Source organism: Macaca nemestrina, chromosome 6 (genome assembly GCF_043159975.1).
Source record: "Macaca nemestrina isolate mMacNem1 chromosome 6, mMacNem.hap1, whole genome shotgun sequence".
In the NCBI taxonomy this organism is placed as follows: Eukaryota; Metazoa; Chordata; class Mammalia; order Primates; family Cercopithecidae; genus Macaca; species Macaca nemestrina.
In genome coordinates, this window is record NC_092130.1 from 65062348 (window position 1) to 65090292 (window position 27945).

At 37.2% G+C, this 27945-nt stretch overlaps 1 protein-coding gene and 1 pseudogene across 5 annotated transcripts; both read left to right on the forward strand.

Moving 5' to 3' along the window:
• Positions 1 to 1069: 1069 nt before the first annotated feature.
• On the forward strand, positions 1070 to 27840 carry LOC105499988 (coiled-coil domain containing 112). 5 transcript variants are annotated; one of them, XM_071098585.1, is made up of 10 exons: positions 1073 to 1383; positions 13255 to 13376; positions 15235 to 15356; positions 18271 to 18360; positions 19202 to 19277; positions 19665 to 20055; positions 23625 to 24038; positions 25439 to 25534; positions 26213 to 26331; positions 27282 to 27840. In XM_071098585.1, exons 1-10 carry the CDS (start codon positions 1267 to 1269, stop codon positions 27322 to 27324), a joined length of 1590 nt encoding a protein of 529 aa, XP_070954686.1. In that variant the 5' UTR covers positions 1073 to 1266; the 3' UTR covers positions 27325 to 27840. The 5 variants fall into 5 exon arrangements, with proteins under 5 accessions (XP_070954688.1, XP_070954686.1, XP_070954687.1 ...); XM_071098586.1 differs by lacking the exon at positions 1073 to 1383 and adding an exon at positions 1534 to 1914; XM_071098588.1 differs by lacking the exon at positions 1073 to 1383 and adding an exon at positions 1570 to 1903.
• On the forward strand, positions 8694 to 13246 carry LOC139363794 (non-histone chromosomal protein HMG-14 pseudogene; annotated as a pseudogene).
• Positions 27841 to 27945: the final 105 nt, after the last annotated feature.

The following is a 27945-nucleotide window of genomic DNA, read 5'->3' on the forward strand; positions in this document are numbered from 1 at the left end:
AGGAAGGCCAAATTCATATATTTAGCTCTCTCTCTCCTGGGCCCCAGAGGCATTTATCCAGCTACCTGTTTAATATTTCTACCAGGATGGTCTCTGGAGTCAGGCTGTCTAGATAGGTATCCTACCCTCTACCTGTGCGGCCATGTGATCCTTAACTTTATCACCGAAATGGAGATGATAATAGTACCTACTTCATGAAGTTATTTGTGAGGATTAAATGCAAAAGTGCATATAAAGCACTTATAACAGTGCTGGCACAAAGGAATTGCTCAATAAATACCTATTTGTTTAGTTGTTTAAACTCTGTACTAGAAGTGAGAGGAGGAAACTTACCTATGTGTCTAATTCAACAAAATTCCCAAGGCCTAGAACAGTGCCTGACATATGATAGCAGATCCATATTGACTGACTGAATGAATCGATTTCTGTAAAGGGGGAAAAGGTAGTACCTACAGAAATCAGCTCAATTGCCACAGGTTGTCTTGACTGGAAGCGTCATCTGTGGCTTTTTTCCAACTTTCCAGCACTGTATTTTTGGAAACTGTCTTCTCATTGACCAAGTCCTAGGAATGCAACTGTAGCATTCCTGCCTCTGATGTCTGGTTCTGTGGAGCATGCTGGGTATTTTTCTTTAAAAATGTAAAATATGATTTATTGTTAGAATCATTGATAATGTTTTTTCATTTAGACTCAGTCTCAGCAGCGCTAAGTAGAAACCTAGAAAGCGGATGTATACTAGGCAAAAAAATATATATGTTGACTACAACACGGATAAAATGTAAGGACGATGTAAGACAATGAATTTTCTTGACAGGTATAGGACTGGGCTGGCAGAGTCGGTTAAGTGCCCAAAGGGTGTACAAATGCGCGACAGGGCAGAGCGCAGCCCCTGCCCCGCCCCCACACCCGCCCGCCCCAGCACCCCAGACCCGCCCCAGCACCCCAGACCCGCCCCTCCCCTACATCCCTGCTCCGCCCGGCACCCTGCCCCTCCCTCGCCCCGCCCCTCCCCGCCTGAATCCCGGGCCGAGTCTCGCATCTCGGCCCCGCCCTGCACCCCAGTCCCGCCCCTCCCGCACCCTCACTCCTCTGCACCCCCGCGTCTCGTCCCGGCCCTGCATCCCGACCCCGCCCTACGTCTCGTCCCCGCCCTGCATCCCGGCCAAGCCCGCAGCGCAGGGAGAGGTCTGCAGAGGCCGAGGTGCGCCGGCCACGAATCCCCAGGCGCCGGTGGCTGCCGCGGCCCGAGCAGCTCGGCGGGTAAACATGGCCGCACTGACGACGGTTGTGGTAGCGGCTGCGGCCACCGCGGTAGCCGGGGCTGTGGCAGGGGCGGGCGCGGCCACCGGGACCGGCGTGGGAGCAACGCCAGCGCCTCAACAGGTAAATCCGGGAGAACAGAGAGCTGCTGTGGCGGCAGGCGTGGGGTCGAGGGGCTGCAGGCCCTGTCTGAACAGGTGCCTTCTGCAGCGCCAGCGGGAGGCGGGAGGCGCGGCGTTCGCCTCCCCTGCTCGGGGCCTGGCACGCGCCGGGCGTTGCTCTTTGTTGGCTTGTGCGTTTAACAGCTTTTGCAGAGCCGCCTCCATGTGGTTTCGGAGTCGAGGAAGACCTGGGTGGGAACCCGGCTCTGCCGCTTCCTAGCCGCGTGATAAGAACATATGCTCTCGGAGACTCACTTTCTTCTCTAAAAATTGGGAATAGTAACATGCACCTCCCGAGCTTTGGATTAACGTTATGTCTGGGGAGCCCCTGGCACAGTGCTTGGTTGGAGGGGGACTCTGTGCTCAGTAATTGGTGGCAGCTGTGTTACTGTACCGGCGCTGGGAACACAAGGAGAAAGACAATATGGGATGGTCGGAGGCAGAGGTGTTTCCAGTGATCGGCTTAGGACCCTTTCTAGGTGGTGAGGACCAGGTATCTTTGTTCAGATGTTATCAGCTCAACGAGACTTTCCATGATCTCTCTCAACTGAATCCCCTTAAGCGGCACACCCAGTCCCTGTTTCTGGTTTTATTTTTCCCCATAGCACTTATATATTACATTACATATTTTATTTCTATTGTTTATGCTTCTCCTCACACCCTCACCCTTCCTCGCACCCCCATGAGAATGTAAGCTCCATGAGGGCAGAAAGTATTGGAAATTTTATTCTTTATTGTATTCCCAGCACCAAGAACTATGCCTGTTGTGTAGTGCTTGGACTATAGTATGCACTTACTAAATAATTTGTGGATCAATATAAACCTGAAGGAAGGCTGTCAGGAGCTGAGGACAGGTTCCATCTTTTTCCTTCTTTAAGGAAATACAGTGTCTTTACTCGTAGACCTTCAGGAAATTCCACCTACGGAAAATTTTCTCACACATCCTCTATAATTCTCTTTATTATTCTAACTCTGGCCCAAGTATCTCAGGAAAAAATATAAAATATATAAAAATACATAAAGTATTTTTAAGTACTATGCTTAAAAAAATGCGTGACCCCATGTTGCTGGGTTTCTCCATCATTTGTTCTCTAAATTCTTGTAGCAATGTTTTATCTTGTGATCTGCATTTCTTGCAAGTTGCCTAATGTTGTTATTGGTGCACACTTTTGTGGTGTTTGCCTCCTCAGGGGTTGGATCAGATCACCTGTGGAGCTCTTTCAGCCATTTTATCAATCACCTAGAGGATATCTAGCAATGTTTGGAGACATATTTGGCTGTCAGAGTGGGGAGCAGGGGGGTGTTGAGGGGCTGCTAGCATCTAATGGATAGATGCCAGAGAACAGCCACCTACAACAAAAAATCATCTGGTCCAAAAGTCAGTAGTGCTGAGATTGAGAACCGTGGTGTATACTTTCTTACCACTTTAGTAGGGAAAGCAGAGCCTCATTGTTGAGAATCTACCCCAGCATAATTAGGTAGAATTCTTCACATGTGTTTGGGCTTTTTCTTTAAAAAAAAAAAAAACAAAACAGAATTACTGCATGCTATATTGTGATAATGTTTAGGAGTTTACATGTTATCCATCTTTGTACTTCCCCCAGCATACCACACACACATACCTATACACAAAAATTCTACAGCCTGACACTGAACTTGAATATCTGTCATATGATTAAATGAACAGATATTCCTACTGACTTTAACACTGAAACCAACTAGTATTTTCTTGAGAAGAGATAATTTTCCTGATGGCAATCTCATGATACTAGAGATGTCTACCAAAATATCTAAAGTTCCTGTCAGCTAGGGCTTCTATAACAAAATACTACAGACTTGGTGGCTAAAACAACAAAAGTTTATTTTCTCACAGTTCTAGAAGCTAGAAGTTCAAGATCAAGTTGCCCTTAGGGTTGGTTTCTGGTGAGGCCTCTCTTCCTGGCCTGTAGGCAGCCACCTTCTCACTGTGTCCTCACATAGTCTTTTCTCTCTTACAAGAGGAGAGAAAGAGATCTCTGGCATCTCTTCTTATAGGGTCACCAGTTCTATCAAATTAGGTCCCCACCTTAATGACCTCATTTAACCTAAAGGCCCTATCTCCAGATAGAGTTATTTGGGGATCAGACCTTCTACATAGGAATTTTGAGGGAACACAATTCAGTCCATCACAGTTTCTTTAAATTACTTTGGAGTAATTATCTCTGAAGTTTTGAAACTATTTTATATTGTATTTTATTTTACAATATCCTCAGGGCGTGGAATCTCATAAATTCCTCACTTACTATGAAAAGTGTGTTACTTTTCTATCTATGCTTTTTAGTATTTGTATATTATTTATTCATAACCCTCTTAGCTATTCCCTTTCAAATCTGAAGACCACAAATCTCTATCCACCTCTCCAATGTCATTTCCCTCTTGTTCCCAGTTGTTCTCTTGATTATTGGAGTTGCTGAATTATGACTTTTTTGAAGTATCTCTAACAGCATCACATTAGTGTGATGCTGGTTTTATACCACCTTAAGGCCCTATCTTCTGTTTTGTTTCTAAGGACCTTCCCTCTGATGACCTGAATTTTATGTTCCTTGGCTGCATGAAATAACCCTTCAATAATAACTGTTTTCACCTGTGACTGTGTAATCTTACATAGTAAAAGGGACTTTGCAGATGTGATTAAGATAAATTAAATATCTTAATTATCTGAGTGGATCTGGTGTAATCAGAAAGGTCCTTATAAGAGAGACGTGGGAAGATCAGAGTCAGAAGTAGGAGATGTGATGATGGAAGGATGAGGATGGAGTAATGTGAGGAAGGGGCCATTAGCCAAGGAATGAAGGTGGCTCTAGATGCTGGAAATAAAAGGTAAGAGGGTGGATTCTTCCCTGAAGCTTCCAGAAGGAATGTAGCCCTATTAACACCTTTGTTTTAATTAACATTATTTTTAATTGACAAATCATAATTATATACTTTATGGGGTTCAATATGATGTTTTGATATATGTATACAATGTGGAATGATTAAACCAGGCTAATAATTAACATATCTATCACCTCACTTATTTTTTCTGGTGAAACATTTGAAATTTACTCTGTTATTTTGAGACACACAATAACATCATTATTGACTATGGTTAACCTACTGTGTAGTAGATCCCAACATATTCCTCCTGTCTATCTGAAACTTTGCACCATTTGACCAACTGCCTATTTCTTTCCTTGCCCTCCCACCAGCCTCTGGCAACTGTTGTTCTACTCTATATTAGATTCCATGTGCAGTCTAAGTAAGATTATACAGGATTTGCATATCTGTGTCTGGCTTGTTTCACTTACCATAATGTCCTCCAGGTTCACACTTTGATTTTAGACTAGACCTCCAGAACTATAAGGGAATAAATTTCTGTTGTTTAAGCCACTGCATTTGTGGTAAACTAACTTGTGGTGAGTTCGTTACAGCAGCAATAGGAGACACCAGAAAAGACCTAAGAAAGCTCTCAGTCCTCATCCTTGTTTGGCTTTGAAGCACTGTGCTGGCAGAAAGTAAAGACTAAGGTAGGGTTGTAAACTGCCTGCCTGCATGTAGGAGGTATGCTTCAGCATGCATACAGACCCCCTTTCCCAAAGGTAGCAAACACTAGGACACACAGTGGTTCAATGCATCTAAGGAAATCTCTGACCAATTATTGGCTGACAACTGAACTAATCAACCAGAGATTTCACTGCCACACCTGACAAAGACTACAGACTTTACAGAATTCATTTAGGAAAGTGACCAAACAAACAGCAACAAAACAAACCCTGGTAAGGGGAGAAAATCTCATTTTTAGAGTTGTCACATTATATTATTTTATATGTCCAGTCTTTAACAAAATTATGAAACATGGCAAGAAGGTATGGTTCACACATGGGGAAAACAGTAAAAAGGAACTCTTTCTGAGTAATACTGGCTATTGGACATACTAGACAAAGACTTCAAAACAGTTATTTAAATATGTTCAAAGAACTAAAGGAAACCATGTCTAAAGAACTAAGAGAAAATGTGGGAATGAGGTCTCATCAAATAGAAATCTTTAAACAAATCAAACATTTAAAAAAGAATCAAGTAGAAAATGTCGCTAGAGAGACTCAACACCAGAATTAAGCTGGCAGAAGAAAGTATCAGCAAACTTGAAGATAGGTCCATTCAGATTATCCAGACTGAAGAACAGAGAGAAGAAAAGAATGAAGAAAAATGAACAGAGTCTGAGATCTGTGAGATACCATTAAGCATACTACCATGTGCATAATGAGAGTCCCAGAAAGAAATGAAAGAGAGAAAAAAGGAGGAAATAGATATTTGAGGAAATAAAACAGAAGACTTCACAAATTTGATGAAAAACATTAACCTACATATGGATGGAGCTCAATGAACTCTAAATAGAATAAACTCATAGAAATTCATATCTAGACACATCATAATAAACATGCCAATAAATATAGACAAAAAATTTTGAAAGCACCAAGAAAGAAGCAATTCATTACATATAAGGAATTCCTCAATAAGATTAACAGCTGATTTCACATCAGAAACCATGGACGCCAAAAGGCAGAGGGATGACATAAAATAGAAAAAGACTGCCAACCAGTTGTTCTTTGTACAGCAAAATTATTCTATAAGAATGAAGGAGAATTTAAGACATACTGAGGCAAACAAGAGCCAAAATAATTTATCATTAGCATAATTGCCCTACATTAAAAGGAGTCCTTCAAGCTAAAATAAAAGGACACTAGACAGTAACTTAAATCCACATGAAGAATAATGTGACTAGAGTACTGCAAATATATAGGTAAATATGAAAGTCAGCATAAATGTATTTTTGTTTGTAACAAATGTTTTTCAGAAAATAGAGGAGGAAGGAACATTTTAATGAACATTTCTCATTCTGTAAGGCCATTATTACCCTGATACCAAAATCAAACAAAAACATCACACACACACAAAAAATACAGAGTAGTATCTGTTATAAATACAGATGTAAAAATAACAAAATACGAGCAAACATATCTAAAAACATGAAAAGGATTATACACCATGATCGATTGCAATTTATTCCAGACATGCAATGTTGGTTTAATATATGAAAATCAACTAATATAATACAACATATGAATAGAATAAAGGGCAAAACCACATCATCCCAATAGAAGCAGAAAAGCAATTGACAAAATCCAACACCCTTTCATGAAGATAGATCCACTCAGATTTTCCAGTCAACAAACTGTCAGTAGAAGAGAACTTTCTCAACCTGATAGCAGCATCATTAAGTAACATAATGTGTAATGATAAAATATGGAAGGCTGTCTCCATATGATCAGGAACAAGACAAAATTATCCACTCTTACCGCTTTACTCACTGTAAGTTCTAACTAGGGCAATTAGGCAAGAAGAGGAAATAAAAAGCATTCATATTGGAAAGGAAGATGTAACATGATACTTACTCACAGATGACCTAATATATATTAAAAATTCTAAGGAATCCACACACACACACAAAAACTTACTAGAAAACTAATAAAAAAAGTACAGCAGGGTTGCAGAATACAAGATCAATATACAAAAGTCAGTTGTATTTCTATACACTAGCAATGGACAATTCAAAAATGAAATTAAGAAAAAAATACCATTTATAATAGTATCACAAAGATTAAAATACATAGGGATGAATTTAACAAAAGAAGCATAAAACTTATGCTCTAAAACCTATAAAAATTATTCAAAAAAATTAAAGGAGACATATATAAATGAATACTTACTGTTTATGATTTTGAAGACTTCATTTTATTAAGATGGCAGTACTCCCCAAATTGATTTACAGATTCAGTGCAATCTCTATAAAGATCTTAGCTGCCTTTTAAAAATTATTTTGAAGAAATGTACATGCTGATCTTAAAATTAATATGGAAAATGCAAGGCACAGAAAATAGCCAAAACAGTCTTGAAAAAGAAGAACAATGTTGAAGGACTTACACTTGTTAATTTCAGAATTTACCTTCAAAGCCATAGTAATCAAACTGTGGTACTGGCATAGGGATAGACAACAGACATATAGATCAGTGAGAGACAAGACATAAACCCACAGATTTATGGGCAGTTGATTTTCAAAAGGGTGCCAAGACAATTCAGTAAGAAAAGAACAGTCGGCCGGGTGCGGTGGCCCAGGCCTGTAATCCCAGCACTTTGGGAGGCCAAGATGGGCAGATCACGAGGTCAGGAGATCGAGACCATCCTGCCTAACGCAGTGAAACCCCGTCTCTACTAAAAAATACAAAAAAACTATCTGGGCGAGGTGGTGGGCGCCTGTAGTAGGAGAGGCAGGAGGCTGAGGCAGGAGAATGGCGTAAACCCGGGAGGCAGAGCTTGCAGTGAGCTGAGATCCGGCCACTGCACTCCAGCCTGGGTGACAGAGCGAGACTCTGTCTCAAAAAAAAAAAAAAAAAAGAACAGTCTTTTCAACAAATGTTTGGACAATTGAATAACCACTTACAGAAGCTGAACTACCTCACGCCATATTTTAACATATCTAATCTGATCAAAGACCAAATGTAGGTCTAAAAAACTCTTAGAATAAAACACAGGCATGAGTCTTCATGACCTTTGGTCAGTCAGTAGTTTCCCCTGTATGACACCTAAAGCACAAGCAGCCAAAGACCAAATAGATACGTTGGATTCCATCAAAATTAAAAACCTTTTGTGCTTCAGGCCAGGTGCAGTGGTTCATGCCTGTAATCCCAGCACTTTGGGAGGCCCAGGCGGGCAGATGACTTGAGGCTAGTTCGAGACCAGCCCGGCCAACGTTGCAAAACCCTACCCCTACTAAAAATACAAAAATTAGCCATGCGTGATGGTATGTGCTTGTGGTCCTAGCTACTCAGGAGGCTGAGGCAGGAGGATCACTTGAACCGGGGAGGTGGAGGTAGAGGTTGCAGTGAACCGGGATTACGCCGCTGCAAAAGAACATTATTAAGAAAGTTAAGAGATAAGTCATAGAATGTGAGAAAATGCTTGCAAATTATATGTTGATAAGGTTCTTACATCTAAAATATATGTTGAACAAAGTTACAACAAATTTAGTTCAATTTAGATCGAATAGGCTTTTATTTGCAATTCATGAATTGGGGCAGCATCCCATTCTACAAAATAGGTAAGAATTTCCACAGGGCATGACAGAACAGTGGGTTCTGTAAAGTAGGAACAAAAAACCCAGAAACAATAGAAAAAAGTGGGGCTCTCAGCCGCTGAGGTGGCAGGAGGAGTGGCAACAGCCAGGCCGGCTCTATAGAGGCTGGCACACCAGGGCTTGTAAGCACTGAGCACCGGACAGGCGCCTTTCCTGCTGACAAGAAGCCCAACTGGAAGGTGAGTCCAGCAGAAGGGGAAGTGAAGGAAGAGCCCAAGAGGAGATTCGTGCAATTGTCATCTAAACCTGCTCCTACAAAAGCAGAAATGAAGCCAAAAAAGGCGGTCATGAAAGGATAAATCTTCAGACACAAAAGGGAAACCAAAGGCAAAAGGGGAGCAAAAGGAAAACTGGCCAAAGTGGCTAACCAAGAAACTGAAGAAGACTTACCTGCAGAAAACGAAGAAACTAAAACCCAGGAGAGTCCTGCCTTCGATGAAGGCTGAGGGAAAGAAGCCAAGTCTGTCTGGCGATAAAATGAGTTTGGGTAAAAAAAAAAAATAGCCAAGTCCGATTAATATCATCTACTGTGTTTTAGTAGTCCCCGTCTCCCTCCTTGTACAATCCAGAGGAATATTTTTATCAACTATCTTGTAAATGCAAGTTTTTTAGTCACTCAGGGAACATTTTTAAGAAGGAGGGAATCCCACCTCATCCTATTTTTTAAGTGTAAATGCTTTAAGAGGTGAAATCATTCGCTGGTTGTTTATTTTTTGGTACAACCAGAAAATAGTGTGGAATATTGAATTATGGGAGGCTTTGACTGTCTTGAGTGTCAGCTTAACATTCCGTAGATAGGGGGTTAGTTCTTATATCCTCTAATACTAAGCATACTAAATGACAATATGGAGTCACGGTCCTGCATTTAATGTCTTGAAGATTTTAAATTACTTCCATTCCCGTGTTCTTTTTTAGTAGAATTGTTTCCTTATAAAAACCACTCTTTGATCATGGCTTTCCCCGTCAGAATTGTGTGCACTCTGTGACACCTTTGGTTATGGTAGTCCTATGTTTTCCTAATAACATTGTTAGTGTGTTGTGAAAGATTGAAAATTAGAGTATGTAGTGTATATGGTATTAAATTGTGAGTTGCTGGGATGTATTTAACAGCTTATCAACATGTGAAGATACTGGTACTTGATCGCCTCTTAAGGAAAATTTCCCTCCAAATTTAAGCTGGAAAGTCCCTGGAATAACCTCTAAAAGTACATGGTGGCTGCGTGCGGTGGCTAATGCCTGTAATCCCAGTACTTTGGGAGGCCGAGGCAGGCAGAACACCTGAGTTCAGGAGTTTGAGACCAGCCTGGCCAACATGGCAAAACCCTGTCTCTACTAAAAATACAAAAATTAGCCGGACATGGTTGTGGGCGCCTGTAATCCCAGCTACTCAGGAGGCTGAGGCAGGAGAATCGCTTGAACTCAGGAGGCAGAGGTTGCAGTGAGCCAAGATGGCACCAGTGCACTCCAGCCTGGATGACAAGAGCAAAACTCCATCTGCGGGGAGTGGGGTAGGAAAAACATGACATTTTAGATTTTTGGTACTTATATTAAAAATGTTTGCAAATTGAAATGTGTGTGTACCGATTTTCAACACAACAATAAAATCTCAATTATGAAAGAATATTTCGAAGAAAAAAGAAAAAAGCAGATTGGAGTTGAGCACAGTAGCATGTGCCTATAGTCTCAACTACTCTGAGACTAAGCAGGATCAAGACAAGAGGATCATTTGAGCCCAGGAGTCCAACATGGGCAACATAAGAAGACCCTAACCACTTTAATTAAAAAAAAAAGAAAGAAAAGAAAAGAAAGAAAGAAAAAAGAAAGAGGATTGGTTAACATCAGTTTACTTCAGGTAACTTATGAAGGTAAAAGCAGAGAGGCTTTTCTTATTACTCAGACTCAGGTTGACTGGACCCTTTCTGATTGGTTGCTGTGCATCTCTTGTTTTCAGGAAAAATTGCTCAATTGGGAAAATCTACCTATTTCCTCAAAGTTTCATTTTGATCATGTGGCACTTAGCATGAGTGACTATTTTTATTTTGTCTGGTCTGTTGGGGCCTACTGCAGGAGCTCTGTTCAAAACAGTAGCCTCCCGTAAAAGTTGAGTAACATATGTAAATAACTGTTACAATTCAACAATAAACAGACAAATAACCAAATTTTTTAAAAGGGAAAGGATTTAAGTAGACATTCCTTAAAATAAGAGGCCAATAAGCACATGAAAAAAATGCTCAACATCGTTAGTCATTATGGACTAGTCAGAACCACTGTGAGAAATCACTTCATACCCATTAAGATGACTGTAATAAAAAAGACAGATAATAACAGTTATTGGTGAGTTTGTGGAGAAATTGAAACCCCCATACATTGCTGGTGGGAATGTAAAATGGTGCAGCCACTGTGGAAAACAGTCTGGTAATTCTTTAAAAAGTTTAAAACTTTTGGGCTTCAAAGGCATTATCAAGAAAGTGAAAAGACAACTCAGAAAATGGGGGGAAATATTTACAAATCATGTCTAATAAGGGACTTTTACATCCAGTTTATAAAGAATGCTTCCAACTCAACAATAAAAGGGCAATCCTTTTGTTGTTGTTGTTATTGTTGAGACAGCGTGTTGCCCTGTCCCCCCAGGCTGGAGTGCAGTTTTGTGGTCATTGCTTACTGCAGCCTTGATCTCCTGGACTCAAGTGATCCTCCCACCTCAGCCTCCTGAGGTGGCCTCCTGGTGGCCTCATACCACCATGCCTGGCTTAATTTTTTTTCTTTTTTTAATTTTTATACAGACAAGATCTTGCTATGTTGCCCAGTCTGGTCTCAAACTCCTCAGCTCAAGCTGTTCTCCCACCTTGGCCTCCCAAAGTGCTGAAATTAGAGGCATGAACCACCAGGCCCCGCTATGCCACCCAATTTTTTAAAATGGGAAAGTAAAAAAAAATAATAATAATTACTTTATGATCCAGAAATGCTGCTGCTAGTTATATAATGAAGAGAATTGAAGACATATATTCACATTAAAACATGTACACAAATGTTCAGATTAATTTGGCCAAATAATGGAAACAGCCCAATTGTCCATCAGCTAGCGACTGATGAGTAGATAAACAAAATGTGGTAGACCCATATAATGGAGTATTATTCAGCCGTAAGAAGGAATGGAGTATTGATTCATGGTACAACATGGATGAATCTTGAAAACATCACGTGAAGTGAAAGAAGTCAGACAAGGCTACACATTGTACGAGCCCATTTATATAAATTCTCCAGAATATGCAAATCCATAGTGTCAGAAAGTAGATTAATGGTTGCCAGGAGCTGGAAGGAAGGGGAATGGGGAGTGACCTCTAATAGGTATGAGGTTTCTTTTTGGTATGATGAAAATATTCTGAAACTGGATAGTCATGATGGTTGCACAACTTTGTGAATGCACTAAAAACTACTGAATTGTACACTTCAAACAGACATATTTTATGGTATGTGGATTACATTTTGACTTAAAATATATTTCCTAGATTTAGATTTACTATATTCTTTTTTGCTCCTGGAAATTTAAAGCCTTGTTTCCTTTTCCCCTCATCCCCCACAACCCATTTTTGTTGCTCAGCAATCCCTCTCGGTGATACCTCCAAAATATATTGAGTCTTCTTTTATTTTCTATCAGCTCAGTAGTCCTGGACACTGTCATTCCTTGTCTCTATAGCTGTACTAGGTACCTCATTGATCCTCCTGCTTCCAGTCTTGGCTCACTCCACCCCCACACCTCCCATTAATTTATTCTCCAAAAAAATAGCCAGAAAATTGTTCTTAAAGAATTAAATGTATCATGGCTTTTCCCTGCTCAAAACACTTCAATAAAATCCAGACCCCCTCAGTGACCTAAAATGTCTGTATGATCTGGCACGTACCTGCCTCTCTACTTTCATCTCCTACCAAGATCGCACCGTTACTAATCTCATGTCACAATTGGCCTTTCTCTGCTTGAACTCAGCAAAGTCTTTCATGCTCTAGGGCTATTGCACATGTAGATCCCTTTGGTTAGAACACACTTTCCTACTGCTCCTGTCATAGCTGCCTTCAATCTTCCTTAAAGTCATCCCCTCAAATAGACCTGTGACCATTGTAACTGAAAAAGCAAACCCTTGCTCTGCTTTCTCCATCTGAGCCCTAATATTTATTTTCTTAATAGCACTTATTGCAGCTGGTGGAGTTTTCATTTTATTGCTGGTTTACTCTTCTCTCTTTAAATCTGTTTTTCCTCCCTAGAGCTTCAGACAGGGGCCATATTATTATAGATCATGATTTTTTCCCTAGTGTCTAATGCAGCCCATGTCACTTCGTAGTGTTCAATACATACTTATTAAATGACCAACTGAATGAATTAGAGTATTTTGCAAATAATCCTGGGATATTTAACCTTTCTTACTCAGTGTAGCATTTTAAGATAGATATTCCTTCATTTGATAGATATTCCTTCTTCCACAAATGTACTTCTAAGAGTTAAATAAGATTGGCCCCAAAATTATCCTTCAAGAAACTCAACTATTGACATTTTATCTCTCTGAAAAAATTCCACATTTATGTTTTACTATTTTCATTACTGTTAAGTTTTTCTTGTTCTCAATGCAGAGTGATGGCTGTTTTAGTACTTCAGGTGGAATTCGTCCTTTTCATCTTCAAAACTGGAAGCAGAAAGTTAATCAGACTAAGAAAGCAGAATTCGTACGCACAGCAGAAAAATTTAAGAATCAGTAAGTATAAGAATATTATCTTCAAATAACATTACTAGCCATTTTATAATGGACAATAAAAAATTAATTCTACCCTACCTAGTCTCACATTAAGTTATAAAATTGTAATCACTAGCCTGTCAAATATAACAAGAGAAAGATGGGAGGTATGAAATGGACAAATAATAGGCTATTTAATATAAAGTTAATTGTAAGTAGAGTAATTTCAGTTTTATTTTTACAATTTTGAATCTGTGTATTTCAAGGGAAATAAAATAGCTGTTTCTTTAGATTTTGTGTAACAAGTAACAGACAATCTATTTTCACTTTATAACTAAACGCCTGGTAAATGTTTTTGAGGAAGTGAATAGTTTTTGTGTTTTTTTGTTATATATGTATGAAAGTGTTTTATAAATGACAAACATCATATATTTAAATTGTTCTTCTTCCATTTTACAAATGAGGATGTTGAGGATCATAGAGGATAAACATCTTTCCGTAGGTTACATGCTTAATAAATGGTGTCTGAGGGACTCCTAGGCTGGCTCCAGCCACTCTGAAAGTCATCATTCTTACTAACCAGTGCTGTTCACCAGCGAGACTCCATCTCAAAAAAAAAATTATCTATGTGTGGCAAAGTGGAAAAGATTGGGAAACTGGTATAGTTGCCTCTCAGGTTGTGTGAATTAAGTCAATGGCCAGAGATGCTCCACCACTTATTAAATCCAAGATTAGTGGAGAAATATTCACATTAATTTCCACCTTCTGGGAGAAAGAAACACGTTAAGAAAATTAATTTTTTCTGGGCATGATGGCTCATGCACTTTGGGAGGCTGAGGTGGGCAGATCACTTGAGCTCAGGAGTTCAAGACCAGTTGGGGCAACATGGCAAAACCCTGTTATCTACCAAAAAAAAAATTAGCAGGGCATGGTGATGCGCCCCTGTAGTCCCTGCTACTCGGGAGACTGAGGTTGGAGGATTGCTTGAGCCAGGGAGGTCAAGGCTGCAGTGAGCTAAGATGGTACCGTGGCACTCCAGCCTGGGTGACAGAGCCAGACCTTGTCTCAAAAAAAAAAAAAAAAAAAAGTAATTTGAAAATTAATTTCTTTGCCCAATCAAAAAAGTTTCTCAGTAGTGCTTTATTTTGTTTTTGTTTTCTCTTAGGGTGCAAACTAACAACGAGAACTTACTGGTAGATAGACTAAATCCAAGGGGCAGAGACGTGCTGAAAGAAGCTCTGAAGTAAATGTAGACAGTAGTCATTAAATACACGAAATTTCCTGTCTTTGTAGATGGTTAGTCTCTTGAAGTTTTAGTTGTATTAATAATATTAATAACTTGCATTTCCATAGTATACTTGTACTGTACAGAGATCTCCCACATATATTATCTCATTTGATGTGAATAATAGACCTGTTAGATAGTGGAGAGCTGTTATTATTCACATTTTAGTGATGAGGAGGTTCATACTGGGAGAGGTTAACCATCTCGGCTGAGGTTACAAAATTAATAGCATCTACTATTGAAAGCAGTCATCAGCAGTAATGGCCATTTTCAGGCTCCAGTGAGATTGAGTTTGAATCAATAATCAAAAGCTTATGCATTTTCAAAGCAAATGTATATCCACATTTTCTTAAATTATCATTTTATGATTGAAATAGCAGTTCAAATTATAGCTGTTTTTGATTGAAATTAACTCTTTCAGCAATTATTTTGACTAATGTTTTGACTCCTTAGCCATATTAACCAAAGTAATTATTTTTATTCTATACATGAATTAATCCAAATGTAAAATACTGATTATCAAGTGTCTTCATATTTTAAGCTATTAAAAATATATTTAAATCATATTTATACTATTTGTTTCTTTTCCTAAAGAGTAATTAACATGGAAAAAGATAAACACAGTCATTTCTACAACCAAAAAAGTGACTTCAGAATTGAGCATAGTATGCTAGAAGAATTGGAAAATAAATTAATTAACAGCAGGAAAACAGAAAGTAAGTTGAGTTTCTGATGAACTAAAAACTGTTAAGCGATATAAAGTTGTAGTTTTACCCTGTGCTTTGTCTTTGTGCATTGACTGTGTTGTGTTCTCTATAGAGTCAGTTCTGTATTAACTGTGTTATATTCTCTATATTTTATTTGGTAAAATTTGTCTTTTAGGGACATGTGTTTATTCTTTCACGTCACTATTTAGTCATACTAACTGGATTGTTTTCTGTTGTATATTTCTTCAAATTTAACAAGAAAAAGAGGATTTGGGGGATATTTTTGGTTGACAAACCAGCAAATGCTATTATAATTTTTTAAAAGCAGAGTGATTTCTGGGCTGTCTGATGTTAGCTCATTACCCTGGCATTGTTGACTGAGCCCTGGATTCAGTAAGCATCAACAGATTCAAAGCTATAATTAGTAGTTGTATGAAGTGATCAAGTCAAATAATTGCATAAACCTGAGTTTCCTTGTCTACATTCTAAAACTTGTACCTCAGGAGAGCCGTACTGTGCATCTGATGAGATAATACATAAAAACGCACCTTATAGATAGATTGTACATGACTATGTTCTTTTGTTTGTTATGAATATTAATCATTGTCAATAGTGTACTAAATGTTACCTTTAAAGAATTCTGAGAATACTTGTTTCATTGTAGTGTTAGATTCTGTATGTTGTAAAATCTTTATAATAAAAAAGCTGCTTAGCATTTCTTAAAGGAAAAATAATGGTTATCAAATAACTAAGCTTTATAAAATATTAAGACACTGTGAAGAGATGAGACTGCTCATGATACTCCCTTATCATCAATTAAAATAAATTCCTAGTGATTTTTTTCTTTCAGAATATAAGGTTACACCATTTTTTAAAAGAAAATATTACACTACTTTAAAAAGTTATCCTTTGTCAAGCAGTGGCAGAAGTAATTTTCCTTCTTTTATTGGAATGACAGCAGGACCTAATATAAACACCAGATTTCTAGTTATCTCTTCTCTTTGATACATTGAAAAACCTAGACACCCCTGATTCAATATTTCTTTATTTCCCTCAGTTATTTTGTAGACAACCGGGAGGCTGATTTTTCTATGTCTCAGTAATGCCAATAAGTAAAATTTTGTGCAAATTTTAGTTCACTTGATTTTCCCTTTATTATGGCAACTTGATTTGTACCAATCTATTTCCCTTTGTTCTACAGTTTTGCTCTTATTTAGTAACACTTTATGTTTTTCCTGTCTAGGAGAGTAAAGAATGCTTGTCTTAGTATGAAGGTGGAGAAGTTTTCCCTTCATATATTACAGCTAAGCAGTAGAAATACCTATTCCTTACCTGAAATATCATGCCACAATTTTAGCCTGCATTTATGTCATACTGTACTTAAATGATTTGTCTATATATCCAAATGAATAAATAAAATAAAAAGATTATCAGCCCTGTAGTGATATTTTGGTAGCTGATCAAACTAAAGCTAAAATAAAACAAAAAACACTTTCCTAAGTACTAGAGAAGTTTCTTGACCTAAAGTTCAACAGTAAGACCCTACAAAGCAAATTACAAAAAGTTTCTGCCTTTATGGAATTCTTGAATTTTAATGAAAAACATGGAACAAGCCAAAGTTGTCATATACATATTAAGAGGTTTATTTTGGATATTCACACTGACTGCAAACCTATACGTAAACTTTTTCTTAAAAAATAATTACTTTTTTTTTTTTTTTTTTTGAGACGGAGTCTCGCTCTGTCGCCCAGGCTGGAGTGCAGTGGCCGGATCTCAGCTCACTGCAAGCTCCGCCTCCCGGGTTTACGCCATTCTCCTGCCTCAGCCTCCCGAGTAGCTGGGACTACAGGCGCCCGCCACCTCGCTCGGCTAGTTTTTTGGCTTTTTTCAGTAGAGACGGGGTTTCGCCGTGTTAGCCAGGATGGTCTGGATCTCCTGACCTCATGATCCGCCCGTCTCGGCCTCCCAAAGTGCTGGGATTACAGGCTTGAGCCACCGCGCCCGGCCAAAAAAAATAATTACTTTTAAGGACTTTTGTACAGAGCCTTTGATGCTTCTTGCTCATTTGTGGAAAAGTTGCAAAAACAAAAAAGAGGAGGGTGCATAAAGTACCCTAAGATGATAAAATAATAATATTACTATTATAGGAATGTGAATGTTTTGACATTAGCCTAGTAATTTAGTAAATATTAAAGTAAGATTAATGTTTCAGAAAAGAAAATATGAAAGAAGAATCCTTCATGCTGATAAAGATGATTTGAAAACATCGTTGAGACTCTCACTTACTTTTTAGGCTTTATTGTGGGCCTAATATTTTACTCCAGGCTGGTCCTTTGGTTGAGCTTGGCAACCTGTGGCACAGTATACCACTGAATGATACCCGAGGCACCTCCTCAGGGCCGTGACAGTGATATCAATGAATATCACCTGCCCCTTTCCCTAGAGGATTTGGTTGGATGAAATTAATTCTCAATGGGAAATTTCTCAGTATTCACAGAATTAGATAGTTTTAATATTCCCACAATACAGTTAACATGAAATTCTATTTCCATAAATTATAACAAATTAAAAAGAAACGAAACACTATTAAAGAACAAAACAATGCTGAAACTGCTAATATTTACATCTAAAACAATGTCCAATAACTCAATCTACACAGAGGGAGAAAAAAAGACATTTCCTTAGCACAGGTTATAGTAAGACTTAACCCATTATGCTTTTCAATATTGGAAGATATTGAAAAATGCTTTATTTACAGCAAAGGTACTTAAAGTATTAATGTTTTGACGTAAATAACTATCTTTTGTTCTTTATTTAATTGCTCTAGGCTTTTACTAACAGTGATCAGTCTTACATGTAGAATCCTGAATTATAACCACATTTGTCACAGAATTATTTTCAAGGGCATACTTCTTCCTTATAGGAGCAAAAATCCAGCAACAATTGGCCAAAATACATAACAATGTAAAGAAACTGCAGCATCAGTTAAAAGATGTGAAGCCTACACCTGATTGTAAGTGAATTTAAATATAATCTTTCTTACGTGTTAGTATTTTCTATTTGGCATTAATGGAGCTCTACTTTATTGGTTAGGACTTAATAAATTTATTAATGGAGCTAAACTCTATCAGTTAGGCTTTAGTAAGTTTGCAGTGGAGAACTATAATTGGGCATTTCTGTGTGTATCCGTTAAAGTATTATCAAATCCTTACAAATTATAAGGTAGGCAGAACACATACTAGTGTCATTTACAGGACTGGGAAATCTGTGTTATAGAAAGGTTTAAAAACAGCTAATTAAGGGGAAAAAAGATTGATTTCCTTAATCCTATCCAGTGTTTTCCCTTCATTTGCTTTTTGAAATAATTATCTTTGAGAGGCATTTCTAATGCATAAGGAAAGGTTAAACAGATTTACAACAAATGCTAGTGTTTAGAAAAAAATCCCACAAATTATATTCCTACCTCCTTGCTTAATGTAACATTCATTCCTGAGAATCAAAGCAATAAATTAAAGGGCTCAGGGTGTATGGACTTAGGAATCAGACAGGTGTTGTGTCAAACCCTTGATCTTTCATTTGTTAGCTATGTAATTTTAGGCAAGTTACTTGATATCTCTGAGATTTCATTTCCTCAGCTCTAAAATGGAGATAATTATGATATGAGTGTATAGGGAAAAAATCTGTAATCAGAAAAATTTGCAATCATAAAAATTCACTTTTGAGCACAGCTTTCTTATGCCTTAGGCTAAGAAATGTTTTAAAATTAGGGGAACACTCCACTTTTTCTTCCTAATATTTAACTTTTAGCCATATGGGAAAATGACACAAAATAATTCTCCGTGTTTCTTTTACAGTTGTTGAGAAGCTCAGAGAAATGATGGAAGAAATTGAAAATGCAATTAACACTTTTAAAGAAGAGCAGAGGTTGATGTATGTTTTAAACTCGTTTTAATATAAAATTATTGACTTTTTTTTTAATAACCGGCCCCACTAGGTTTTTGTATATAATGCATTCTGTTATTATGTATTTGAGTCTTACACAAAAGCAATATAATATCTTTCTTGTTTTTGGGTTTAGGTGGCTTTTCATATTTAAAGTGAAATTTTATTCATATTTAGTTACTATAAAATTCCCAAATAAGAATTTGAAAGATTGTTTTTAATCTCTGAGGAGACCCTTTTAAGGCTTAGATTTATAAATGTTAATAATGTTAAGTGGAGAAGATGATATAAAGAGTCAGGTATCTTAAATTTAATGGAAAATGAAGGGTTAATATGGATTGTCTTCTTATTCAAACTTTATTTTTAAAATTTTAGATATGAAGAGCTAATTAAAGAAGAGAAGACAACTAATAATGAGTTGAGTGCCATATCAAGAAAAATTGACACATGGGCTTTGGGTAATTCAGAAACAGAGAAAGCTTTCAGAGCAATCTCAAGCAAAGTTCCTGTAGACAAAGTAACACCAAGTACTCTTCCAGAAGAGGTACTAGATTTTGAAAAATTCCTTCAGCAAACAGGAGGGCGACAAGGTGGCTGGGATGATTATGATCACCAGAACTTTGTAAAGGTGAGAAACAAACATAAAGGGAAGCCAACATTTATGGAAGAAGTTCTAGAACACCTTCCTGGAAAAACACAAGATGAAGTTCAACAGCATGAGAAATGGTATCAAAAGTTTCTGGCTCTAGAAGAAAGAAAAAAAGAGGTAATAATTACGATAGCTATTATTCATTCTGTGTTTCTATGTCCTAGGCACTGTACTGAACACTTAACATGTCTCATTAACTTTACAGCAATCCCATGAAGTGTGTTTATAGTTCCCCTCCCCCCACAATCTAATAGAAGATGAAACTGAGGCATTGAAGTTAAGTAATTTTGGCCAGGCACAGTGACTTACACCTGTAATCCCAGCACTTTGTGAGGTTAAGGTGGATGGATCGCTTGAGCTCAGGAGATCGAGACTAGCCTGAGCAACATGGCAAAGCCCCGTCTCTACAAAAAATACAAAAAAATTAGCTGGGCATGGTGGGACCTGTGGTCCCAGCTACTTGGGAAGTGGAGGTGGGAGGATTGCTTGAGCCTAGGAGGTTGAGGCTACAGTGAGCTGTGATTGCACCATTGCACTCTAGCCTGAGCGAGACCTAGTCTCAAGAAAAAAATAAAAATGAAAAAAGAAAGTTATTTTACCCATTTAATAGAACGACATTTGCACTTCCTCATAGCCAAATATGTCTCCCTCAAAAATAACACAATGGGACAAAAAGCCTCTGATTATGGGTCCAATCCTCTGTATCCACTTCTCAGAAATGTGAGCAATCCAGATCCACTGAGACTTTTGAAAAAAGTCATCTTACCAGCAAAGGCCACTTTGTTTTTATGGAAATATCAAGAGGCAGTAGAAAAAATGCTTTGACTATTAAACATTTCTTTGAGATTTTTAAACTTCAACCATATTGTTTATTTTAAAGACTCAAAATGTTAGCTACCCCAGAAAATAAAACAACACGTGATTGTGGCAGATACCTAAAAATGTCCATTTTTACAAAACTATTACTCTGGCTTTGCATTAGATCAATATTTCTTAACCTTGATACTATTGACATTTGGAGCTAGATAATTCTTTGTTGTGGGGGCCTGTTCTGTGCATTATAGGATGGCATCCCTGGTTTCCAGTGAGTAGATGCTTATAATATCTCCTTAACTATGATTACCAAAAATGTCTCTAGCCAGATATCCACTGGAGGGGAGAAATAGCCCCTAGTTGAGAACCACAGTAAATCAGAGTCATTTTTTTTTTTTTTTTTGTAGAGTTCAGTGGTGATGAAGTTTGACTTACCTGGTTTAATAAAAAAATTGTGTTTATTCCATAGATGGCATACCTAAGGAGTATTAAAGAAATAATTGAGTCCATGTTTAGTCTAAAGTTTTAGAGGGAGTAGCTGCATTTTTGTTGTTCTTGTCATTCCCTTCCCTCCCTCCAGCAATAAATTGAATGTAGGGAAATTGACTTTTCAGGTTTTAAGAAAAATGTTTGAAACATAAGTCATTTGGGCTTTTTTCCCCAGGATACTGAAAACATGGGATTCTCAAAGTGGTCCCTAGTCCAGCAAAATCAGCATCACCTGGGACCTTATTAGAACTTAGCAGGCTCCAACTCCAGACCTGATTAGAACTGTGAGGGTAGGCCCCAGAAATCTATGCTTTACCAAGTCCTCTAGTTTATTCTGCTAATGAAAACCACCTCTTTAGGAAACAGAAACAGACACACTGCTTCTTGTGATAAAAGTAAACCCCTCGGATTCTAGCTTATTCTCCTTGTTCCCATCTGCTCTATTTCCTGGTATTTGATGACTGATATGTCATCAGTTTGATAGGATATGAGCAGGATGTAGGGGTGAGATAGAAGGGTTTGTGAAAGTGGAGGTGCCATTTACTGAAGTAGGGCATGTTGGGGGAAGAAAGGGAAGTTTGGAGGAAAATACCAGGAGTTCAGTTTTAAATCTAGGGAGTTTTAAGATGTTGAGTAGGAAATTTACCATTTTTATCTCCCACTTCCTTTAATATATCATGTGTTGTTAATAAGTGAAGATATTATACTGACATTTTCAGACATGCGCTGAACTTTCTGGCCTGAATGCCCTTGCTTATCTTGTTCTCACTTTCTGAAACCTCCATTCTTTCTTTCCCCCTCCAATCCCAGCTTATCAAAATTGGCCCAGATCGGATGTTGCCTCCTCCTTGCCCACCCAAACATAAGTAGCTTCCCTCAGAATTTCACTAACACTTACACCTTTTATATGATGTGTCGTGGTATGCCCATGTTGAATTTCATCTAGAACAGTGCTGCTCAGACTTGGTCCATGGACTAAATATGGGTTTGCAAACTGTTACTGGTTTACAGTGGGATAAAATGGTTGTACCAGAATTAACTATGCAGTGAACACTGTTTAGTTCAGTTGGCTTTTTTTTTTCCATAGAAAATTTTCACATTGGAAGAAGCAGTGCATTGATTTGCCTTTTGACACAAATTCCTGATATTTTTGCAGACTGGTATTTTGAGTAGCACTGTACTAGATGGCATTTGGTGTAGCTTTAACATTGTTTCATTGTTCCTATCACATTGCCTTGTATATAGTATATATACATACCATAAGGATTTATTGAGTAGAATGAATGATACACCATAAGGAAAGATGAGGAAATAGTTTCTTGACTTGGAATATGCCCTAAATGGCATGGAGAAGCCTGCTAGAATTTGAAATAATTTTTACATACCCATATGTAAAGACAGCTCTGTAGCTATTGTGCTGTTTTATTTATTTATTTATACATACCTAGGAAGGACCGTGTGCCAGATGCTAACTCATTTAATCTTCGTAACAACACTGTTTAAGAAATACTACCTACCAGGTAGATGAGCAAAATGAGGACAGAGAAGTTTAGTGGCTCATCCAATGCTACACCTAGTAAATGGCAAAGCCAGGATTTGGTCCTAAATAGTCTGGCTTCAGCACTCATGTTCTTAACCACCCTACTCTTAATTCTTCTTCTGATATTTGACCAGATAAAGATCACTTAGAAAGTATTCTAAGCCTAGAAAGAGAATTTGGAAGCAGAAATGAGATGATTAGAGGAAAGGGATGTTGCCCATGAAAATAAAAGAAGCAGGTAGGCCCGGCGCGGTGGCTCACACCTGTAATCCCAGCAATTTGGGAGGCCAAGGTGGGTGAATCATCTGAGGTCAGGAGTTCAAGACCAGCCTGGCCAACATGATGAAACACCATCTGTACTAAAAATACAACAAAATTAGCCGGACATAGTGGCTGGGGCCTATAATCCTGGCTTCTTGGGAGGCTGAGACGGGAGAATCTCTTGAACCTGGGAGGCAGAGGTTGCAGTGAGCTGAGATTGTGCGACTGCACTCCAGCCTGCGCAACAAGAGCGAAACTCCGTCTCAAAAAAAAAAAAAAAAAAGGTAAAGAGGAGAAGGATAGTTCATGAGTTGTTGTCCTTGTGAACCTGGTGACTAAGAGAGAAAGAGGAAGGCCAAAAGGATAACCCATTATTCACAGTTTTAAGAGACAGTAATTTTTAAAAAACAGAAGTAGAAAAAAATTGCATTGGTTAAAAACAAAACAAAGCTGAAAAACCTAAGCATCCAGCATCCTGCAATCAATATTTTTTCTAGAAAGATGGAATTGATGTCTTTGAAAATACTTTTGGCTGTTAAAAAACTTTTTTCTTTTGCTTTCTTTTTTTAAAAAAATCATTTAGTCGATTCAGAGTTGGAAAACTAAAAAGCAGCAAAAAAGGGAGGAAATTTTCAAGTTAAACGAAAAGGCAAACAACACACCTATGCTTTTTCATAATAAACAAGAAGATAATCAAAAGCAAAAAGAAGAACAAAGGAAGAAACAGAAATTGGCAGTTGAAGCTTGGAAGAAACAGAAAAGTATAGAAATGTCAATGAAATATGCTTCCCACTTAAAAGAAGAGGAAGAGAAAGAGAAAAAACGTCAGAAAGAACGCCAGCGCCAGTTTAAGTTAAAATTACTACTAGAAAGTTATACCCAGCAGAAGAAAGAACAGGAAGAATTTTTGAGGCTTGAAAAGGAGATAAGGGAAAAGGCAGAAAAGGCAGAAAAAAGGAAAACTGCTGCTGATGAAATTTCCAGATTTCAAGAAAGAGTGAGTAAATCTATTTCCTAAATAATTTTTAAATGCTACACATGGAGGTATTACTTCCAAATTCAGTTCAGCAAAAATTGGGTACTTGTATATTGAACCTGTATATAGCATTAGTATACCAAAATGAGTAAGCCATGCTACCTAATTTCTAGTAGGTTATAGTCTAGTGGGAAAGATATGTGGAAGTAGGAGATTCCAGCATAATGTGTTGAAGAGTGTGGTGATTGAGGTATGGACAGAGTACTTAGGAGGGAGTATACGGAGGGACACTACCACAGCTATGAGTGGCAGAGAACAGGTAATACTTAGGTTGACTCTTGAAGGGAAGGAAAGATGAGGTCCTTCCTAGCAGAGGCAACAGCGCGAATAGCAGCTTGAAGGAGTGAAACAGTATGGTTTGTGATGGAAACTATTAACACTTCAATATTCTTAAGGCATTAGGCAGGAGAGGGGAACCAACAGATGATGAGACTAGAAAGGTAGCCATAGGCAAGGCTGAGTGATTTGTCTTCTTTGCCAAACTGCCCGGCTTTACCATATTGATGACTTGCTTATTTGTTCATTTACCCACCATAATGTAGACTACATGAGGGCATTAGTGGTGTGTTTGCGTTAGTGGTGTGTTTTTTTGAGCATCCCTGTACCCTAGAGTTAGGTGCATTGTAGATACTTGTCTACTTAAAGGAATCGAGATTATTGCTGGGTGGTCAAATTAAAGGTGATTTTAGACAAACATATACAAGAAAAATGCTAATAAAGACGCACTGGCAGAATTCATTCCAAAAAGTATTAAGACAAGGAAGGGGACTTTAAAATGAAAAAGCATGCAAATGAGATATAACTTATGAATTGTTATGTGCATCAAAATACATAGCAGCAACGTTTGCAAAGCAAAAACTAAGGGAGGTATAAAGAAAAATAACAGACAAAAATACAGACAAAGCACATTAATACTGAAAATTTTAGTTCATTTCTTTTAAAAATCTTCCTAAGTAACAAAAGTTCCCATTCCTTCTCATACACCCCCAAAATAAGCAGGACATGTAATAAAAGAAAAAATAAAACCCATAAAACAGAAAATATAAAATAATAAGAGAGATCTGAAATCAGACATACTTGCATTGATGAATGAAAATGGGCTTACCTCACTTATTAAAAGAGAGTTTTAGGTTGAACCTTAAAGTAAAACAAGAGATGCCTAAAATAAAGTAATACAGAAAGGATGTGCATGTGTTAACGTTTATATTCAGAGAAAATAAAGCTCTTAGCCTTTGTTGGAAAGAGTTAATAATGAAGGAATATTGATAGGTAAGGTAATTTAATTTTACTTGTGAAAACTAAATTTTGAACAAATTCTAGTTCAAATGATATCTTAATGCTATGGGTTTTTTTTTTTTAAGGATTTACATAAACTTGAATTGAAAATTCTAGATAGACAGGCAAAGGAAGATGAAAAGGCACAAAAACAAAGAAGACTGGCAAAATTAAAAGAAAAGGTACTCTGCACTGAGATTATTTTTATTGTTATTATCCTATTTCCTTGATTTGTAAGGATACTGACATCAAATCTATTTCCTTTATATCTCATCTTATTTCTATAACATCTACTTTAAATTTCATACTTATTTACATAGTAGCAAGCATAACTTGGTACAGTTTAAGCAACCATTATTTGAATTCTGTCATTTTACCTTATGAGCACCGTTTTCTTTCACTCTGAATTATTGTTCCCCCTACTTGTCGTTTAAAAAATTTTTTCTATATGAACCTCTATTTTAGATAATGGCAGCTATGAGCATTGCCTAATCTCTTGTAGTACTCAGAGCTGAAGATGTTGGTGACCCTCATCAATAAAACAGAAGACTTATTGGTAGTTACTTATCCTAAATTTGTTGTCTGGCTATATCACTAGCATACTTAGCTGCATTACATTTCTCTCATAATAGAAATAGAAAAATAAGAATAGAATAAAATAATAGAACTAAAAGAAATAAACTAACAGTTTATGAATAGATCGATGTAGTCTAAATTTTCCTTTGGCTATATGAGCCCAATGAGAAGTTTACTGAGGTTATTAATAGTTTTATGTATTTTAAAACTGCACTAAGCCTTTTACTTACTAGTACAAACTGAGTTTGTATAATTAACTGGTACTATTTTACTTCTGATTACAGGTTGAAAACAATGTTAGTAGAGATCCCTCTAGGCTTTACAAACCCACGAAAGGTTGGGAAGAACGAACCAAAAAGATAGGACCAACAGGCTCTGGGCCACTTCTACATATCCCACATAGGTAAGAAAAAGAATTGGTGTTCATTTAGTAATTTAATTGCTGCATGTTTATATTTTATGCACTTACTGTGTGTAAATTATATTTTTCATATATATGAAAATATATATATAATGTATAAGTATATATAATAAATGTTTTTTACCTAAATCTTTTTACATAAATATATAACATATTTATATAATATATAAGTATATATAATATATATAAATATACATATTTTTTCATATATATGAAAAAAATATATACATTTGCCTTTCAGGTCACTTTTATTTAAAAATAAACAGTAGATAAAAGTAAAAGTAGGTCGGGTGCAGTGGCTCACGCCTGTAATCCCAGCACTTTGAGAGGCCAAGGAGGGCGGATCACGAGGTCAGGAGTTCGAGACCAGCCTGGCCAACATAGTGAAACCCCATCTCTACTAAAAATACAAAAAAAATTAGCCGGTCATGGTGGTGTGCACCTGTAGTCCCAGCTACTCAGGAGGCCGAAGCAGGAGAATCACTTGAACTTGGGAGGCAGAGGTTATGGTGAGCCGACATTGTGCCACCTGGGTAACAGAGTGAGACTCCATCTCAAAAAAATAAATAAATCAATAAAGTACAAGTAGTACCCAATGCCCTATTAGATATTACATTCATGTTAGTAGATGCCATTTTCTGCCTTTTTCACGTTAATATTTATTTTTATAAGAAGAGTAGTATTGAAAAAGAATGAATGAAAGATTGATAGATTAATAAGTAGATTAACTGATTGGTTTGTCAGTCAACCAGTTTGAGAGCTAGAGCAAGAAATAAATGAGGGTTGCAAACCTACATGCCCATATGAACCAGACAAACAACATGCAGGGTAGGTTTTATATATATTTTTTAAAGTTAGCATTTAATCAGATAGGGTTTTTTTCTTTTTAATTTCCTATATATTTACAATCGCTTTTCTCTTTTTCTCCTTAGGGCTATTCCAACCTGGAGACAAGGAATACAGAGAAGAGTATGAGATAATGAAATTGCTACTCAGTTGATAAGAATGTTAACATACTAAGTTATACCAGGGAGAAAGTGACTAACTGTGTTCTTTAAATATAAATAGCCTAGTCAGATTGATTATTGTGCTATATTGTGAATTGAGAGGTATTAAGTTTCATGAGGCTTTGTCATTAGTATTCCTGCTTCTACCACGAAGGTATTTAATATATGTGTTGGCCTATTATTGATGTAAAAGTTATTTAAATAAGTTAATGTTACAAACATTATTTAAATACTCAAAACATTTCAAAGAGATTTTGTTTTTGTCATAGCATAGCAAAATAAATTGGAACAATCATACAATGACATTTTTTAAACCAAAATTTTGTAACTTTTGTAACTTGGAGTTAAGTTAGCTTGAGTAACAAAAAGGTAAAGTGGTTTTTGTTCAGAGTTATGAAATGTTAGTACTTTTTCTATGTTTAACAAATTGGCAGTTTGTCAGTTATGACATTTTTGTGTAATAAATATTTTGTATTTGTTTGAAGCATGCTTTGTTTTGTATAGAGAATATTTATTTTAAAAATATGTCTCTCATATACCCTATTAATTGTATTATTGATATAATCTTTTTGGTTTCCTTCAGCAATCC

Coding starts and splice junctions, on each gene's coding strand:
- LOC105499988 (XM_071098585.1), top strand. CDS start 1,267: ATGGCCGCACTGACGACGGTTGTGGTAGCGGCTGCGGCCACCGCGGTA. Junction 13,377..15,234: donor GCAGAAAAATTTAAGAATCA/GTAAGTATAAGA, acceptor CTTTTCCTAAAG/AGTAATTAACATGGAAAAAG. Junction 18,361..19,201: donor TGTGAAGCCTACACCTGATT/GTAAGTGAATTT, acceptor TTTCTTTTACAG/TTGTTGAGAAGCTCAGAGAA.